The sequence below is a fragment of the Peromyscus eremicus genome, chromosome 4 (assembly GCF_949786415.1).
Source record: "Peromyscus eremicus chromosome 4, PerEre_H2_v1, whole genome shotgun sequence".
Taxonomy (NCBI): Eukaryota; Metazoa; Chordata; class Mammalia; order Rodentia; family Cricetidae; genus Peromyscus; species Peromyscus eremicus.
In genome coordinates this window covers 54,755,519-54,773,883 of record NC_081419.1, presented here as the reverse complement: position 1 = coordinate 54,773,883, position 18,365 = coordinate 54,755,519, and the positions used below count along the sequence as shown (strand labels likewise).

Below are 18,365 nucleotides of genomic sequence, written 5' to 3'. Positions count from 1 at the left end.
CTAATTTTATGAACAGAATGGGAAACACATTAAAGTATATTGCTCAAAGGAACACACAGAATTATATTCATGGGATGCAGATATTCTAAATAGAAATATTGGTGTTTAGTGCTTGTGAAAATTTATTATAAATTACATCAGATTAGGAAACACACCAGTAGTTTGTTATTGACATATTCAGAGTGACAATACAAAGAACGTTATTAAAGCAGTCTGAATTAGAGAAGAATTACATTTGTTAATTACTCATGAGAAAGAGAAGAGCACTGAAAAGTAGTTACTTTGACCTTTGTGTTAGGATCTAAAGTCATCGATATAACTAAAAACAAAAACCTGAAGTCTAATTTTAACTGTGCAGGTTAGTAATCATCTTACACAGCTAAGGTAAGAATAGTAGAGATTTCTGTCAAGATTGGAAAGTAATATCACTTATGACATAAGGGGTTGAAGGCATTTACCATATTCTGTATCACTGAAATACAATAACATAAGAGGATCATATTTGAAAATTTATAACTATTCATTGCAATTAAAATTTTTATTTCAAGTAAGTTTATTATGAGCTATGGAGATTTTAGTTTCAATGTGAGAGTGGCCATTGTAGGCCAGATATGATCTATCTTTGTAATTACAGAATTTTAGAGTTGAGACAGAATTCAGAATCAGAATTCAGTAATCATTAAGTTAATTCTATAACTTGAGCAGGAACAAATTAAAGTCCAGAAAGTTGAACAGAAATGCATCAATTATGAGGCCAGAGAATCCCAGTGGTCACACTAGCACCGGATGTCTTGATTTTTAACCTACAGCACCTCCTACAAGGCCTTGATAAAACTGTGAACAAGTTCACCCCTAAAAGAGCCTCCTAACCCTGAGACTACACAAAGGAAAATACATTACAGTCCACTGGCTTTCCAGTTTTGATTTTAAAGTGGCTTTCTGTCTCAGTTTTAATGCTTGAGTTTAAAGGCTGTGACTAAGGATGGACATCCTACCGTGTGGCCAAATTTCAAGGTTTGGGGACTTATGTCCAACTAACTAAAACCAATAATTCCATGTTTAGGTAAGACAACTCCGTCTGCAAAGCACAGGCTTTAAAGTGGTCGAGCTGGTCCTTCCCCGTCCTGGGAGCCCAGGGCTGACCCCGAACGCACACAGAGACAGTGTTTTCAAGGGGAACACAACGCGAAGGAATGGGAAGAAAAAGCTGTACCTGCAGTTGCATTTTTGTATCTTTGCTGACACTTTTTGTTCTCCAGCGTCTTGTGACCCGCTTGTCTTTCTTTGAAATATCTACACAGTTAGCCTACATTACACAAATAGTTAAAAGCAACAAAGGATTATTAAGTTCACACAGATGATAACACATACAAAGAGCCCAGAAAGTTAGTAAGGAATTGTTAGAACCCCAAAGCAAGCCAGCCAAGGAAGAAAGACATTATACTAAAACCAAAGACTTCTCTACAGCTTACTTATGAAAGTTCTACTTCTAGTGTGTAAAAATGAAAACAGATTAGAGATTGTGAGCATCTTTTCTACATTAAAAGATGTTTATACTTCTGCAAGTTCCACAGCTTAAACTTCAAAGCCATCATTGTTAACACAGAAGGGACATGGGAGAGTGACACAAATATGCATGTCTACAAAAGTCTAAAATATATTCAAATGTAAACATTGGTAAAATGCTTCTTAGTTAAAACAATGACACCAAACTTTGAAAGTATTAGGAATAACTCCAGAGGGGCTGGAGACATGGCTCAGCAGTTGTTCTTATAGGTTTGAATCCCGGCACCCACAGAGCAGCTCACAACCATCTATTATTACTTCAGTTCTAGGGGATCTGATGCTTTCTTCAGGACTCCACGGCCACTGCACACATATGGTGCACAGATACACATGTAGGTAAAACACACATACTCATTAACTAAAGAAAGGAAGAAAAGAATAAGTCCAGAATATAAACCATCTATTGATATTATTAGAAATATCGCACTGTTAGTCTGATTATAGTCACTTCCTTTTGAGTGTCACCTTGCATAGTCATAGAACAGTCCAGAAAGGGTTTAAGTTAGGATCTTAGATCTCGTTACCGGGACAGTCACGTTTACCTGCATGTCAGTGAAGTTAGGTGCTGACTGAGTCCTCTGAAGTATCTCCAGGTTTTGCAGGAGCTTGCTAAGTTCCACAAGGTTTGATTGACAGTGTGCAAGATCTAGTAAAGACAAAAGTGTTAGAACTGGGTAGAAATGGTGGCAGCAATATTGAAGGGGACTCAGTCCACACGGTGGTAGATACGATGTGGTAGATGGATGGGCAGATCTATATTTATATAATGGCGATACTCCTCTCTGTGTCAGAACCACAGGAGCCACTGGTAGTGAGAGGATTTCAAAGCCCATTCTTACCAACTGTGGCTCTGAAGCAGATGACTTTGACATATCAAGTTGTGTGTGATCACTTTCCTGTCCTCACAGCTTTTTGTCTCATGGACACTCTGGAGACTTCAGCAGTTTTGTGGTTTTATTCCTAGGGGCCTATCTACTTGTTCCTCTAAAATGGTTCACAAGGTGGCTGCATGGAATTTGGGTGGAACCAAAGTCAAGTTCAAAAAAACAGAACAGAGTAAAAATCAATTAAACACATCTGTTCTTCAGCTCACTAATAATATGGCAAGGAATGATTCCTTAAATATCTATTGTAGACTTTTACTAATTTCAATTTCATCTCTATGGAAGAAATATGCTCTAGGAACCAAGCAATTTCCCCATATATTTGGGGCTTGGATTCATACAAGTCCAGAAGAGCAAATTACCTTTACTGTTAGAGCTATAAATCAGACATATAATGGGTCCCATAAAATGTTATGTCTTTTGAAATTCAACCAATGAAATAAGTATGAAATATTCCTTTTGAACTAAAAACCATCTCAGGAGTAAGCTTGTTCTACAACAAATGTTCAGTATAGATTTTTTTTTTTTTAAGTACAGCAAGAGATTAGGAGAAAGGAGAATGTTCTTGGTTTCATGGTTTGTGAGCAGATTTACAAGAGACCCCATCTCATCCCCAAAGGGTCTAGAAGATTGACAGAAAAGTTTTAGCCAAACAGAAAAGTAGAGGAGAGCAAAGAGGTTGGGAGAACCATCTAGCCAAAGGCACACCGCAGGACGTATGTAAATACATTCAAGTTAGAAAAAAAAAAAACAAAACAATAAAACAAAACCCAACAGCAACCATTGTTGAGTCTACAGAAGAAAGAAGGTTGAAGGGGTGGGCAGGGCCATGATGCTGAATGCACTGGCTGCTAAATGCTGAGATAAGTACTGTGGAGTAACACCCTGGAGCCAGTGAAGAGCCGAGGGAGGGTGTCTGCACAGTTATTTTAAGGACTGCCAGGCTTGAGGAGGCAAAGTACTGACTTTGGGATCAGTCAAATGTGGGTTGGCTGCAATCCCAACCTCCCCACCAAGGCAGCTCTATAATCTTGGGCAGATGTCAGAACCATCACAAATTTCATTCTCCTCATTCTCCAAGTGCAGAAAGTGAACAGTAGCTATGTCCCATGGCTGAATACAACAGAATATTGGCTGCTAAGTATTGGAACAGGGCCTGCAAATCGGCTCACAGGTGATAATTTCCCATGAGCCTCTGAGAAGGATGAAACAACTGAGCTGGAGACTGGGTGATGAAGTCAGGAGGCTGTATAACCACCAGGGACAACAAGAATGGCGGGTCTGGGTCACGAAGATAGGAATGGATCACAGCAAAAGGTTGATAAGGATAAGGACAAGACTTTGAGTTGGCTGTGTGAACAGGGAGACGAGTTCATTGCAACAATCCCTGACATACATGGAGTCCAGGTGCTGATATGGCCCCTGGGGGAAACCCAGCCGGGCTTGCAGCGCATCACATTTGGATACATGCTCTGCAGTGAGAATGAGTGTGAACCCTGCGTGCTCTTTCCTAGCCATAGGGGCAGGGCTAAGGGGGGGGGGGAGCATCTTGTAGATGGCGGTCTCTAAACACTGCAGGAATCTCCAGGGCTGTCTCAAAGTGGTCTGCCTCCTTCCACAACTGGAAGTTGTGTGTGCTGAATTCATCCAAGGAAAACACTTTAATGAGATGTCACAGGAACAGGATTATGAATAGAAAATACCTTTTAAATTATAATTTCACATGTGGGTTAAGTTCGGGAGGTTGGTGGCTCAGAGAGTTGAAAAAAATGCAAATTTGGAGTTTTTTTAAAAAAATGGTGAGGGTGCAGGATTAACAGATTGTCCATTTTTCCTTCCGAAGTGAAAATATCAAAAAGTTACATAACATCTGTTTTTATTATAATTTCATAAAAGAACAAAAGTAATACAGTATCTCAAGAGCATTTAAAAATTCAATCAGTGGAGACTTATTAAATACTCTGTACATGGCCCTTGTTTTTTGTCAGTTTTGTGGGTTAAATGAAAACTGTTTCACAATGGAAATGGTTTATGGATTAAGCATGGGCCAAAGGGTTCTGCTGAGGAAGGAGAAAGTAAAAGATTAAACAGCCCAGGATAGAATGGGCTAGTCAGAATGCTCAAAGGCCTCTCTCCAATGAAACCCCACTCACAGGTAACCCCAGACATGCAACCCTGGATCCTACGGCTTACATCTGTGCTAGCAGGAAACAGAATTATTCCGTGGGGAACGGCAGAGAATGAGGCATGGAAGGGACCTAGAGGAGGGCAGCTCAGAGTCCAGGTCTAAGAATAGAAGGTTCTTCAGGCCTCAAGGGACGGGTAAAGGCAGAGAGATGGAAGCAGTGAAGAGATAAAAAGGCTGAAGAGAGAGGAAGCCAGGGCAGGAGAGAAACACAGACCCACTTGTGAGGAGGTGGGAGAATTGGCAGGAAGGAAGCCTGGGTCACAGAACAGAGAAGGATCTAGAACGAAGAGAAAGGAAAGGCCAGGTCACTGGGGGTAGGAGGGAGGGTAGGAGCTGCAATGTTTTAATTTCCACCAGCTTTGGGTTTAGGGGCCTCCTCTGAGAGGCCCCCCAGGGCAGGAACTAACCTTCTGCACACCTGTCCATTTCTTCTGAGTCCTGCAGCCAGGCCGCCACTTTGCTCTGCCCCGTTGTGCAGGTCGCAGGGAGGCTGTTACTGCATGGTAAAGGGGACTGCCATGGAAAACTGTTGGGCTGCATCTACAAGCAAAGAAACGAAGCGCATCATTTACACACATGAAGGCGGAATTCACGCATGCTAACAACACTCCATCAATGCTACCTCCATCATCCCATGAAGAAAACAGTGTTCAATAACATAATGGCCCACACTCACGAGGACCCAACAGCTCAGATACCCTGTCACTTGAAATTACTCAGAAAGTTATATTTAATACAGGGTTCTCACTACAGTCTCCTTAGCTCCTGGCTAAAGGTCTCTCCTCTCCAGAAGCTCTCTGTACCCCAATGATCAGCTGAAAATCTTGTCAGCCGCATGTGAGTCCTAAATTCACTACCCACCAGCAAACAGCCTTACTTAGAATGCTTCAAAACCATTCTGTAGATTACATAAAAGGCCTTCTTGTCAAGTTACCTATAGCTGATAGCGTTCCCATTGGAAGGATTTTTATGTGGAATAAATTTGAACAAAATATGTAGATACTAGTGTGTACAGTAAATAGCAAAAATACACCAAAATGTACTTCCCAAGGGGATGAAGAGACTTTAAAATGTCACGTTTGACTCTAATACTCCCTTGCAACTGATTATACCTCTTCTAAATTATTAGGAAATAAATAATGCACATAGTTAGCAAACCCAGTCTTATTTATTACCCACACAGGGCCATAAACCAATTAATACTCCGGAGTCTCATAATTCGATATGTGGAAGGCAAGAAAAGGGACAAAAGGCTCTTTACTGCATTTTGATAAATGTAATGGAAATCTCTCAGGGAATTTGAGCTCTGAGCTGTGCCACTTGCAACTGGAGAAATGGATCTTTTGTGGAAACCAGAGCTGGAGAGTTTTCTTATTCCAGAGCAAACAGTGGGAGGAAGGATTTGGTTTCAGTTCACCAATCTCAGATATCACCCAAGTTATTTAATAAATAAGACAAGGCACAGAAAGAATGCATCTTTTATCAATGTTTTGTGCCAAAGATACCAGCAGAAGCTGGAAAAACCTAAGAATTAAAAATTAATGTTTTTCTTTTTAAAGATCTGTTTGGGATAGAGTTCTCTTTCAGTTTGGACTAACCCAGATTCATTCCACCCTGTGATGAAAACTCAGGAGGCCCAGAGAAATACAGGGAATTATCTTGGGGACCCCTGAGTTCCCAAATCCCAATCTCTCTAGCTCTTGGCTTGTTCTCCTTATTCCCAGAACTGGTTAGTATTTCAGTCAACCCTATTACTAGGAGAAAAGTAATCACACTGTCTTTAGCAAGAATGCAACCTCAGTGAAGTCACAGATCAGGATGCCTTGTGAAATACAATTAGTGGGGTATAACTTATACACCAGTAAGTACTTTCTATCAAGTAACAAACACCGAGCATGGTAACATATCACCAAGTTTGAGACGTTAGCTCTGGTGTTTCTCAATGAAGTTTCCCACTGCTACGCATGGAGGAAACTATGTAATCTAGGTATGACATAGACTCCTGTGGAAGCAAAAGAGAAGGCAGACTCTCCACTGAACCCACTCAGCTTCTCTGACCTGAGCCTGGGGTACCCAGCACAAAGCCACAGCACCCCTGTGCAATGCACCCCAATTATTGAGTCAAACACTGAAACAGTTGTTTCCCTGCCTGTTCTCCTAACCTTGACTTTCAGACAAGAAATACCTCCAGCTTTTCTGCAACACAGACCATGAACCTTATTACATCCCGAGGAACTGCAGCCTCTCTTGTCTGGCACTTGGGTTAATGAAAGGAGGTACTGACTTTGGAAACTGCTGTGTGGTCACATCCTGGGATGGCTATGTCACTTGTACACATACACACAGTCTCTGTGACAGATTAGAGATGAACGGCTGTCATATACATAATGTACTTGCTCACAGAAACACGGCTGATACCAATGCACCTCTCCAGCTGACGCTGGGGGGAACTGAGTAGCCTCTCTCTGTGTCATGTATACATCTTAGCTCAAAGCAATAAATAGGTTCCACTTTCAGAACTTTGGGGTCTCTTTATTACTACCCAAGAATTCCCAGATGCTGATTAAACCAATGTTTGCTCTACCTCCCCATATTCCTAAAAAGTCACACAAAAATGACGTGGTCCATTTCTGGAAACTCTCCTGGTGACTCACACGTCTAGCTCCTCTTCATTTGTGATTAACTCTAGTGACAATCTCACTTGTCTCCTGGGTGACAGCTTACAAAATCAAGCTTCTCTCCCTGGTGTTTTCAAAGGACACACAGTGATGGGTATGTATACATTTCTAAGCGATTTCCAGGCTGATTTCTTACAGCACAGTCATACCTTTCCATCCACAACAGAAACATTAGCAGCCGGGGAGGACTCTGCTGTGGAACTTGCAGGGAAGATGTGGAAACTCGCGTCTCTGGGTGACCGCACGATTTCGTTCTGACGGTACAAGCGGTGATGGCGCAGTTTGGAGACCCAAGCATCAAACCAGTCCTGGGATTTCACCTGAACCAGGGAGCAAGGAAAGACCGCTGCCGAAACCGTCTCCTGCCTGCCACTGGGGCAGGCAAATCGCATCCCCAGCTAATGCCAGATGCTGAAAACAAATTCACCTTCAAATGATAGATGTGCTCCTCCGTGTCAAGGTCTATTCTCCGAGCTTTCTTTTTAATCGACATGACAGACAGTCCGACATCTATGCTCCCGTGGACCTTCCCCTTTTGGATCTGAAATCAAAAGATGAGTGAATATGCTGGAAGGGTATACGGGCTGGTGTGTTTCTGTTCTGAACTAAGGTGAGCTCAAGGAAAAGTTTAAATCACTTGTCGGGGTGACTACATTCTTTTTAATTAAGAGAAAATGGCTAAAGGTCTGAGACCTAAGTTGGAGTTGTCATGACTTCACATCAATTTCAGCACACAACACTACTCATCTTCTTCTATTTTGGGCACAACTGGTAATGTCAGCTCTTCATAATTCCAGATTGCTTAGCTCCTAGCTCCTCAATAAGGCAACGCCAATGACTCCCAAAATAACTAAAGTCAACTTTTGAACCGTGACCCAGGACACCCATGAATCACCTGGATGGCAGCTGCTAGGGCAGAAGTGGGCAGCTGAGACCAGAGGTCAGGGAGCAGCCAGTCCTGCTTCTGGCTGTCCTCAGCTGACCACGGGCATAGCTGATTCCACGTCAGAGGGGCAGACCAAACTCATTCTAAGCCCTTAGCTGATTCCACGTCAGAGGGGCAGACCAAACTCCTTCTAAGCCCTTAGCTGATTCCACGGCAGAGGGGCAGACCAAACTCCTTCTAAGCCCTTAGCTGATTCCACGGCAGAGGGGCAGACCAAACTCCTTCTAAGCCCTTAGCTGATTCCACGGCAGAGGGGCAGACCAAACTCATTCTAAGCCCTTAGCTGATTCCACAGCAGAGGGGCAGACCAAACTCCTTCTAAGCCCTTAGCTGATTCCACGGCAGAGGGGCAGACCAAACTCCTTCTAAGCCCTTAGCTGATTCCACGGCAGAGGGGCAGACCAAACGCATTCTAAGCCCTTAGCTGATTCCACGGCAGAGGGGCAGACAAAACTCTTTTAAGCCCTTAGTTATTTCCCTGCACCACATGGGAGGGAGAGAGAGACTAGGAGATAACGCATGCAAAGTACTACTTAGTAAGAAAAAGCAGTTTGGGATAATCTTAATGAGTGGAGGTTCTCAAAAAAAAAAAGATGAATGAAACACAAACTAAGTACAAAAGACGGTTTTTTAAGAACTTTGACACAAACAAGGAGGGCTTTAAATCTCAAAAAGCAAAGAACATGGAATTTAGTTCAAAGTGCCAAGAAAAAAATACTTTCAGAATCTTCCCTCGAGGCGAGAAAGGGTGATATTATTAATATGTCACTTTTAGGTTTAAACTTCTGCTTAAAAAAGTTAAATATTCATGCACTAGTTTGAGATCTTTATGCCATCTTGAGTATAAGCATAAAACATACCTTCTCTAGAACATGCAGAGTTGGTAGCTTGTTAAATAGCACAGGCACAGACATGCAGAAAGCTGGTAACTATGGACAGAGCTTGCACAGTTACAGTATTTACTCACTTCAAGCAGAATTCTAAATCAACCTGCAAAACATGCCCTTCGAGCTACTTACATCAAGTGGTGCCTTTGAATACTTTAACATTCCATTATCCAGGACAAAAAAGCGCTGCAAGAACGAAACACCCCTAGTTACTGTTTGTACTCTGAATTACATAAAGCATTCCCAAGTGCAGGTTGCCGGTTGCTCGGCATTCAGCAGTTAAACATGTTTGATGACTTTGATACATGGATTCAGTGCATCTGGCCACAGTCAGTCACAGGAAGTGGGTCCAAGTTCTAGTAGAGTGCTTTTACACGTGCTAGGAATGGGGTCCTTTCTCCATGGTTTGTCTTCACCAGGAGGAGGTCTGAGGACCTGCAACTTTGGCTTCCTAAATGAACTGTATTTGGACATTATAAAAGTGAGGGAAAAAACAACCTGGAGAGATCATGGCAATGCTGTAAAGATTTCTATACTATTCTGCAGGGAAGTATTCCCCCAGGAACTAAACTCCTGAATTTCCCATGGACACTTTCCAAAAACTCTCATGGCTGTTACAGAAGCCATTACACCAGATCCATTGCTAATAAATTACCTAAAAGGCTTAAGTGCATGTATTTTCTCCTTGGCAATACGCTTGTGTTCTACTATTAGTAAAAGAGATTAAATATTATTTCCAGGCTACATTAAGAATAAAAAGGGGGATCCCCCATAGCTGGTAGTTGATGGTTACAAGGGAAGGGAGAATTACTTTTTCCTTGGGGATATGGCTATTGGTAGGTTGTCCATGCTCCATGGAACGGCCACAGTGAATGCACATGGGCAACACTAAGTGGGCCCAGTGAAATATACATATATTAAAACAAAAAGGGACAAAGTTGGTAAGAGGATGTGCTGAGGTGCTTTGGGGGGGGAAATGGGGTGCTCTGGGGGGAACTGGGTAGGAAATGAGTGGATATGATCAAAATACAATGCATACATGTGTGAAATTCTCAAAAAATAAAAAAATGTTTTTTAAATGAAAGAATTAAAAAGGATGGTGGGTAGGCAATCGTCTGCCCTGAGGTCTGCCTGGTACAGTATGAGTGTATTTGCCATTTTTTAACTGCAAACACTGAAGGACTCTCTAATGTTGGTTTCCTTTCTGTGGGCCATTCAGAAAAAGTCAAACATCTTTCAGGAGCCAGCCACATTGTGGGCCCGTTTTCCAGCTCGGCACATGTAGGATATCCTTCTGTTGCTGGAATTTCCTCTGCTGGGACATTTTTATGGGATGCATGAACACACAGCTGCTGAGACAGCAAAATGCCAGGTCCCAAAAGTCACCCTGCGTAGAACCCACAAAGGACCACTGTAATCCCTTTGTTTGGGGTTCTTGAAAACAACAGGTACCTGCCAGAATAAAAAAGTTCCACACTAAAAAAAAAGCCATTCAATTGCCTATAACTTGGACATTCAAATGGGCTGATGCTTAATCAATACTTGGTGGTGTTAGAGAGAGGGGAAAAGGCTCTGGGGATGCTCTCTCAGTCTTCATGCGAAATATTCAAACACACAGTCCAGAAGGGTCCAGAAAGATGTCAGTCCACAGCCATTTTGCTGAGTCAGGAATCAGAACGTTAAGCTGAACCCAGAAATTCATTTTTTTAAATGTAGTTTTGGCCTGTTTTCCCAATTTCAAGTTTCTATTAAAGAAGTCTAGCCAGGAATAAGTTACAGGATGTCACAGGAAAAAGCTAAATAAGACTACCAGTGAGGAGACAGATAAAAGCTGATGGAAGGCAGAGGCAGGTCTAGAAGGAGTCACTTGCTGGCCAAATTCAAGTTCGAAGAATGGTGAACGGAGGAGGGAAGTCCTTGGTATTGGGGGGTATTGTGGACTGGAGGGAGATAGTCTCTGACAAGGGAAAGCTGTGTGAGATGGAAGCCCCTCTGGCTTGCTTTTCATGCTACTCTAGAGACAGGTGGGGATGTCGTCTCTCCTCTGCCCATTTCTTTAAGGAAATTGTCATCCATACCTCTCTGCTTTGAGCCAGCTGGTGGCTGGATCAAGCGTTTGACCCGTCTACTCTGAGATGAAATCCATCAGCAGAGGTGCTGAATGTATGAAGCTGCTCTTGCAGTGAGGTGACAGTCACCAAGACGCCTAACCAAAGAGGGTTCTACTGAGAACCCAAGAGAGCTTTCTCCCCCGTGCCACGGAATTCATTTTCTCTTCTCCTCCTCTCCCCTCCCCTCCTCGACTCTTCTGTCTCCCCTTTCTCTCCTCTCCTCTCTGGGTTTTTGTTTGCTGGTTTTGTTTGTTTTCAAGGTTTCAAACTCACAAGCTCCAGTGACCTTTGCTTCCCTCTTAATAACGACTAAGATCTCCAGATGATGCTCTCAGCTTCAATCTGATTGGGCAGTTACCTTGTGCCAGCCCTTTAAAGGCCATTTTCTTTTCTTCAGCATAAATCCCTCGTGCCTGTCTGGTTTCTGGACATTGGTTTGGCCTATTTTCAGCCCTTCTATAATTTCCCAGCTGTCAGCTTCCTGAGAGAAAAGAAAAACAAATCATTTACGTTCTGCGCTTAATAATACACATTTACGGAGACTCCTAGGTAGAATGTCACCTGTGATGCCGCCCTCGACCCAACAATAGATGAGTGACATGCTGGAGCTAATTGTAGCATCAAAACAAGTCACACACTTTCAAGTGAAGCTCCTATGAGTGTCCCAGGTAAACCAGAGGCATGCAGACTCCAGGAGAGGTGCATCAGCAACACTCTGTTTGCTTGGAAGTAGAAAGGAATTTTGACTTCCTGCACTCAGAATGTTTAAGGTACATTTCCCTCCTGATGATCCTGGGCCACAGAGGGGCTGTAAAGTTTTAAAATTAGACATCTGACGACAAATGTCCAGTCAGTGTGTAGAGCAGGCTTTCTGTGTGGAAATGGGAAGGCTGCAGGGGTCCAGTGTGGAACACAACCTGCTGTTAACACTGAGCAGTACTGTGGTCCTCCTCCTTCCCACAGCAGCCCTGTGCATCTCCAAGTGTGCATCAACGCTTCCCTCACCAGCACATATCAAGAAGTCCAGGCTTCCCAAGAGGCGTGTTCCCCTGGGAGCCCACGGAGATAGCGCAGCTACAAGGCTATCTGGATCCTAGATCCCTGGAAAAGCATATGCTTAGCATACCCAAAGGCCCTAGATTCAACCTCTCCAACAGCAAGAATAAAACCCCAAAGTAAACAAATTAAAATGAAAAGCACGTTGGCTCTAGAGTCTCACTCTTCCCTTCCTGTTGGATAGCAGATTCAATCAGTTTCTTCCCTCATTAGACATGTTTTGTTCATATATGTTACTAGTTTTTTTTTAAAGCATTATCAGCATTTACAGATGATCACAGATGTTCTAGGTGATCACAGATCTAGCAATAGTCTTTATTTTTTCCATTCATTCATTCATTCATTCATTCATTTATTCATTCTATGTCTTTTATATCATGTATCTTGATCCTATTCATTTCCCCATCCCTTCACATCTGCCCTCTACCCCTGCACACACTCCCAAATAAAACAAAATTTAAGAGTAAAAAGGAAATAAAATACAGAAAAACTTAAAAAATCTCATCATGGATGCTGCAGTGTGACACAGTGAGTCGTGATGGGAACCCCTTTGTCTATATATCTTTACTTGCACATACTCATTGCAAATTGATCTAGTTCAGGGCCTCTACTACCCTATGGATGCTGGACTCTCCCTAGGGTTCCTCCTGGATATCCTGTTGTTGCCCTGTGTTATGGAGATCCTGCAGCTTTGGATCTGCAGGTCAGGTCCCTTCACACACTCCAGCAGATCATGGATGGGGTGGATGATGGGCCTGGGCAGCTGTAGGGTTGGTCCCTCAGATGTGAAATGGGGATAACTCTCCCTTGCTTACATCTTCGGGGCTGACTCACCCACACCTGCGCTAACACGGTTGGCTCTATTGTGCTGTCCTGGAGAGGTGCAGGGCCTGCTCTCCCCAAGTGCTGCAGCTGGTGGGGATCAGGGAGAGCTCTCCCGCTCTTATGATTACAGGGTCAGCTCTTCCACCTGCCTCAGGTGTTGATAGGTGAAATGGGGGACGGCAGCTCCCCCCCCTCCACCCGCCCATGCTGCCACCATACAGGGGGGTAATGGGGACAACTCTCCCATGCTCACAACTTAGGGGCTGACTCGTCCACACCTCTGCTAACAGGGTTGGCTCTTTGTGCTGCCCTGGCATGGTACAGGGCCTGCTCTCCTGAGTGTTGCAGCTAGTGGGAGTCAGGGATAGCTCTCCCATACTTATGACCACAGGGCCAGCTCTCCCACTTGTCCCAGGCCATGCCACCACAAGACAGATGAGAAATGGGGACAACTCTCCCATGCCCACACCTCCACTAACAGGGTTGGCTCTATTGTGCTGACCTAGTGTGATGCAGAGCCAGCTCTCCCAGGTGTTAGCAACATTCTTACCATCCCTGATTCTAGAGTGAACCCAGAACTACCATATGTCTTTTTAACAAAGAAAAGTTTCTTACTTCCCTTACAAAACTTTGTGCAGGGAAGGAAAATCTCTGGTCTCAGTGTAACCAACTCCGCAGCCTCAGCTTCAGAGGGGTGGATGCTCTATGTGCAGATCAGGACAGGCCTTTGGAAGTGGTCCACCCCCAGCTGATCTGGAAGCTGCCTTCTGAAAAGACTTTTACCTTAGATCCCTACATAAGGGCAGAGCGTAAATGGTTAGAACGCTGTATCTCAGGCTAGACCAAATCTGCAACTGTGAGGCTCTGACAGTCTTGGGAAAGCAGGTGCCATTATGGGGCACAGATGGTATGGGTGAAGAGGGTCGTGTTCACCATCTCTTTCTCCCCTTCCTCATCCTAGAGGCTGCTTGCTTTGGGGCCAAGTCTAATCTATGCTAAATCAAAATATGTATGTCCAGGGTGGAATTTTCTCAAAAGTTTTATCAGGAGATAAAACACAGAGAACGGTCCTGTCTCTGAAAAGCCTACAACCAGCACCTAAACCCAACCCAACAGCTGCCTCACCCCACCTCAGGAAAGAGCCTAAAACCATTGCCATTTCCTCGCATCCACAATCACTGCTGAGGAATGAGCTATATATCATGCCTTGTGGGTGTCTATTTGGCAACACTGTGCATTCTTTCAACGGTATGCAACAGTTCAAGATGTGGGTTTCTGCTTGAAGATAATTCTGCCAGTAACTGTGACTGATCTGAGTTGCATGTGGTGGTGCACACCTTTAAAAATCCCAGCACTCAGGAGGCAGAGGCAAGTGGATCTCTGTGAGTTCCAGGCCAGTCAGGGCTACATAGAGAGACCCTGTCTCAAAACAATACAACAAATAATGCTGTAATTAATCTGTGACTTAGATATAAAAATGTTTCTGATGAGGCAGCTTCGGGCTGTGTGGAATATCATGTCTTTTAGCTGACATAAGTAGAGGTAGAACTATCCCATGACCCCAGGTACCATGGCTCTGGAGTCCTCTTTCTTAATACTGGGCTGCAACTCAAGAATAGGACCCTACTTATGAACAGTGTGAAGACACAGAAAGTCGTAAATTCTGACAGAAACCATCAAGGACCCCTGGCTTCCTGCTCTCATCAGAACAGTAACATTCCATAAAAATGATGGACATAATCAAGGAATTAAAAATAAGAGCAACTTCCCATGTGTGTAAATATAGTCACTGGACTTCCGTCCTTAGTAATATGTGAGTTGTATTTGAAGACATTTCTATCTACATCCTATTTAAAAGGGTAGTGCCCACTCCCTTGACCATCCTTCTGTCTGATGAAGAGTCAATCTCTCTATGACATAAAACGGAAACATTTAGTAACAAGTACAATTTTATCCCCTTACTAACTAAAGTCAAGTGTAACACGAACTCATCTCTTTGTAGCCACCGCTCCTGATTTCTGTTAGAGTGGTTTTCTTTCCTTCTTGGGAGAGCTGGACTAGAGAGTGGGAAAGAGGTAAGTAAAACAGAACAGACCCCAAATGAAGTTCCTTTCCTAAGTGAAATGCTGAGGCTCTGAGCTGGCAGTGCTGTTTATTCGAGCACAATGTTTCCGAGTCCAGCAAAAGAAACAGAAAAGACTTCTAATCCGGTTCTAACAATCAGATAAGCTGACAAAGAGGCAAATGATAAAAGCAGAGCACAATAGCCCCACCTATTCCAATTATAAATGCTGGGGATGATAAGGTTACAAATAAAATATGCAGGAAAGGAAACAACTCATTGCCACGCAAGACAGAACCTTCTGAATTCTGTTTTCCACAATGCCGAAATTTCTCTTTCTCACTTAGTGAATTAGGTACATTGTAAGAAAATTAAAATAATCTTCTAAAAATCAAATAGTGTATTTTTTCCTGAACTTTCCGTTATTATTTATTTTAAGCTCGAGTCTCCACTCTTCCCAAGTCTAATTAAAACAGAACTAGAAACAAGAGCCCTAAGATGATTATGTCAGTACCTGACCAACCTCAGCACTCTTAACTGCTGAGCCATCTCCCCAGCCCCTCTAAATTAGTTTAGTAATTCTTTCCTTTCCATGGACTAGAGGTCTACTCTTGCCTGACGGAATAAATGTTGTAACTTGTAATGCCTTCAAAGTATAAAAAGTACAAGACAGTCTATGGTTGGGGTGGGATAAGGAAAAATGTCTCAAGAGCTGAAAACATCAAAGAATTTAAATAAATCCTGAGCCAGGGAAATGTCTTGTTCAAAGCCCTCCTTTCAACCAATACCCAGGAAGCCTGTTCTCTCCAAAGGCTCTGAAGTGGTGAGAAGCAGTGGTTCCTGGGTGGGTACTAACTCTTAGGAGACCCTAAGATCTGTCCACATGTGCTGATGTAAAAACAAAAACGGGTCTATTAGTCCTGTAGCAAGATTTAAACAGGAGACAACAGAAGCCTGGGGAGTGAACGCTGCTGGTACTCCTAGCCAGGACCCTCCTTTGGGTCAACAGACCCACACCCTAGCTGCTGTGTGCTGGCAAGCTGCAGCGAGTGGATTAGACCTTTATGCTGGAATTATGTGGACAGTGAGGAACTCAATACCCACTTTAATGATCTGGAGGCTGGCTGAGAGAATGTATGACACTAAGTGTTAGCTTTTCCACGGCCCCCATCTATGTATTTTTCCTCTTTTCACTAGCTATAGAGGATGGACGTTTCAAAGAGATATGATGATTATATCTACTAAATATGTAGTCTCCATTTCTTGTTCAAATGGAGGTCTGTCCTCTTATTTCTGTTATTTTTTTAAAGATGTTTTGATTATTAACTGTGTGCAAGCATGTGTGTATACGTGTGTGTGCAAGTATACACACGTGTGTGCTTGCCACTTATGTGCAGGCATTCTTAGAAGCCACAAGTGGGCAACTGATCCCCTGGAGCTGGAATTACAGGCAGTTATCAGTGGCCAAATATGGGTTCTGAGAAGCAAACTTGGTTTTTCTGTAAGAGCAGAGTCATCTCTCCACCCCCCTCTAAATTATTTTTGTAGTTTAATAATTATTTTTCTCTACTTCTGTCTGACAGAATAAATTTTGTAGCTTGTAACATCTTCAAAGTATAAAACGTACAAGTGTACATATCCACAATATAATATACGTAGTATAGTGGCATGTTCTTTTTTTTAAAAGTTTAGGCTTTATATAGGAAGCGAAGCGTCAGGATCAGTTGTACACATTTATAACTAATCATCTTCAGGAAATAAAGCTGTTTTTATGTGAACATGAAATCTTCATGTCCTCTCTTTTCAGAATTTTTCCATCAGGGAACCAGCTCATCTGCCCTGATGAACATCTCACGGGAGTGGGGACGAGTGCATGCCCATCTTCTCTAGGGACTTTGGCATTTTAGATGTAAGTAACTTTGGATGCTTCCCAAATCTGAGGGAGAACAGGCCGAAGAGGAAGGACCTCTGGCTTCCACGATGCAGAAAGAGTCTTAACCTGTACCGTTATCCCCAGAGTCACCGCTGGAAGGTAGACACCAGACAGAGACAGAGGTCACGATGTGTGATGGCCACTTGGTGTAGGCACCCTTGGACCTTGCAGGTGAGGTAGGGACAGACAGCATGGGTTACAGAACTGGGCAAATCTAGTTTGTATCTCACCCTGCTACTTAACAGCTTTTTGTCTTAGGAAAACCCTGAGTTTCCAGTTTCATTAAATGTCAGGGGCTACTTATAAAAACTGTATCAAATGTGATAATGTACTGAAGCACTTTGTATACAGTACTAGTTAGTATACAGTACTTGGGCAATAATGATTGCTGGATTGGTGATTTCTTTTTCCCACATTAATTAACCATAGAATTATTTGCTTATCCCTCCAAGAGCAAATAACAATGTTTTTTTTTTTTTATTTCTTCCCTTCAGATACTTTTAGATCTTCACAATAAACCTGGAAATTCCAGGGAAATATAATTCTTGCTATTCTCCCCTCACACAAGGCAGAAGAAGTCTCTGTACAGGAAGTAGAAAAAGTGGCAGAGAAGCCCTACAGTTGGCTTCACCACTACCTTAAGAGAGTCAAGAGTCCACACTATTCACAGCTCACACTGGGCGACCTGTGTGAGCGATCACACTGTCACTGACCTTGGAGAGGGGGATGGGTTCCGGCTCTAGCAGCTGCCGACTGACAGAGGGCTCCGTGCCTGACGACGCTGTTCTCTCCAAGACGTGGATACTCTGCAAATGACAGAAACCCACCTAGGGTTAGAGCCCCATCCTCACACCGGTGAACATAGGGGAAAGATCATAGGGAGCATGGCAGGGAGATGCTAGGAGATGGCAAGTGTCTTGAAGGCCAAGTGGGAGCGAGAAAATAACAGCAGTGCATGTCGCCTCTCGAAGTTTACTGCTAAACGTCTTCCACAGTGCTGGATTCGACCTTACAGGAGTCACAGGAGTATATCCTGGAAAAAAAAACCCTTTAGAACACAAGAGCATGTCTGATGATGGACAACAACTTAGATGCATCACCAACTTCATCGTCCCCAAATGTTGTCAGAACCACAAAACCTGAAGAGAAACTTGACTTTGCAAACTCTGTAGCATGTAAGCACATAGGCAGGGCATGAAGGATTGACTCAAGACATTTGAGCAGGAAAG

The 18,365-nt window shown here is 43.2% G+C and overlaps 1 protein-coding gene across 2 annotated transcripts in view; it reads right to left on the bottom strand.

The window, feature by feature from the left end:
- Positions 1-18,365, bottom strand: part of Osbpl6 (oxysterol binding protein like 6) — a 104,265-nt gene that overhangs the window by 42,136 nt on the left and 43,764 nt on the right. Inside the window, exons 3-10 of one of the 2 annotated variants that reach the window (XM_059260751.1) lie at positions 17,850-17,942; positions 11,619-11,741; positions 9,282-9,335; positions 7,744-7,857; positions 7,466-7,636; positions 5,046-5,178; positions 2,109-2,212; positions 1,214-1,306 (exon numbers count right to left, since the gene is read on the bottom strand). In XM_059260751.1, the coding sequence (XP_059116734.1) occupies positions 1,214-1,306; positions 2,109-2,212; positions 5,046-5,178; positions 7,466-7,636; positions 7,744-7,857; positions 9,282-9,335; positions 11,619-11,741; positions 17,850-17,942 (885 nt within the window). The remainder of the gene's footprint in view (positions 1-1,213; positions 1,307-2,108; positions 2,213-5,045; positions 5,179-7,465; positions 7,637-7,743; positions 7,858-9,281; positions 9,336-11,618; positions 11,742-17,849; positions 17,943-18,365) is intronic. The other variant, XM_059260753.1, reaches the window with a different exon arrangement.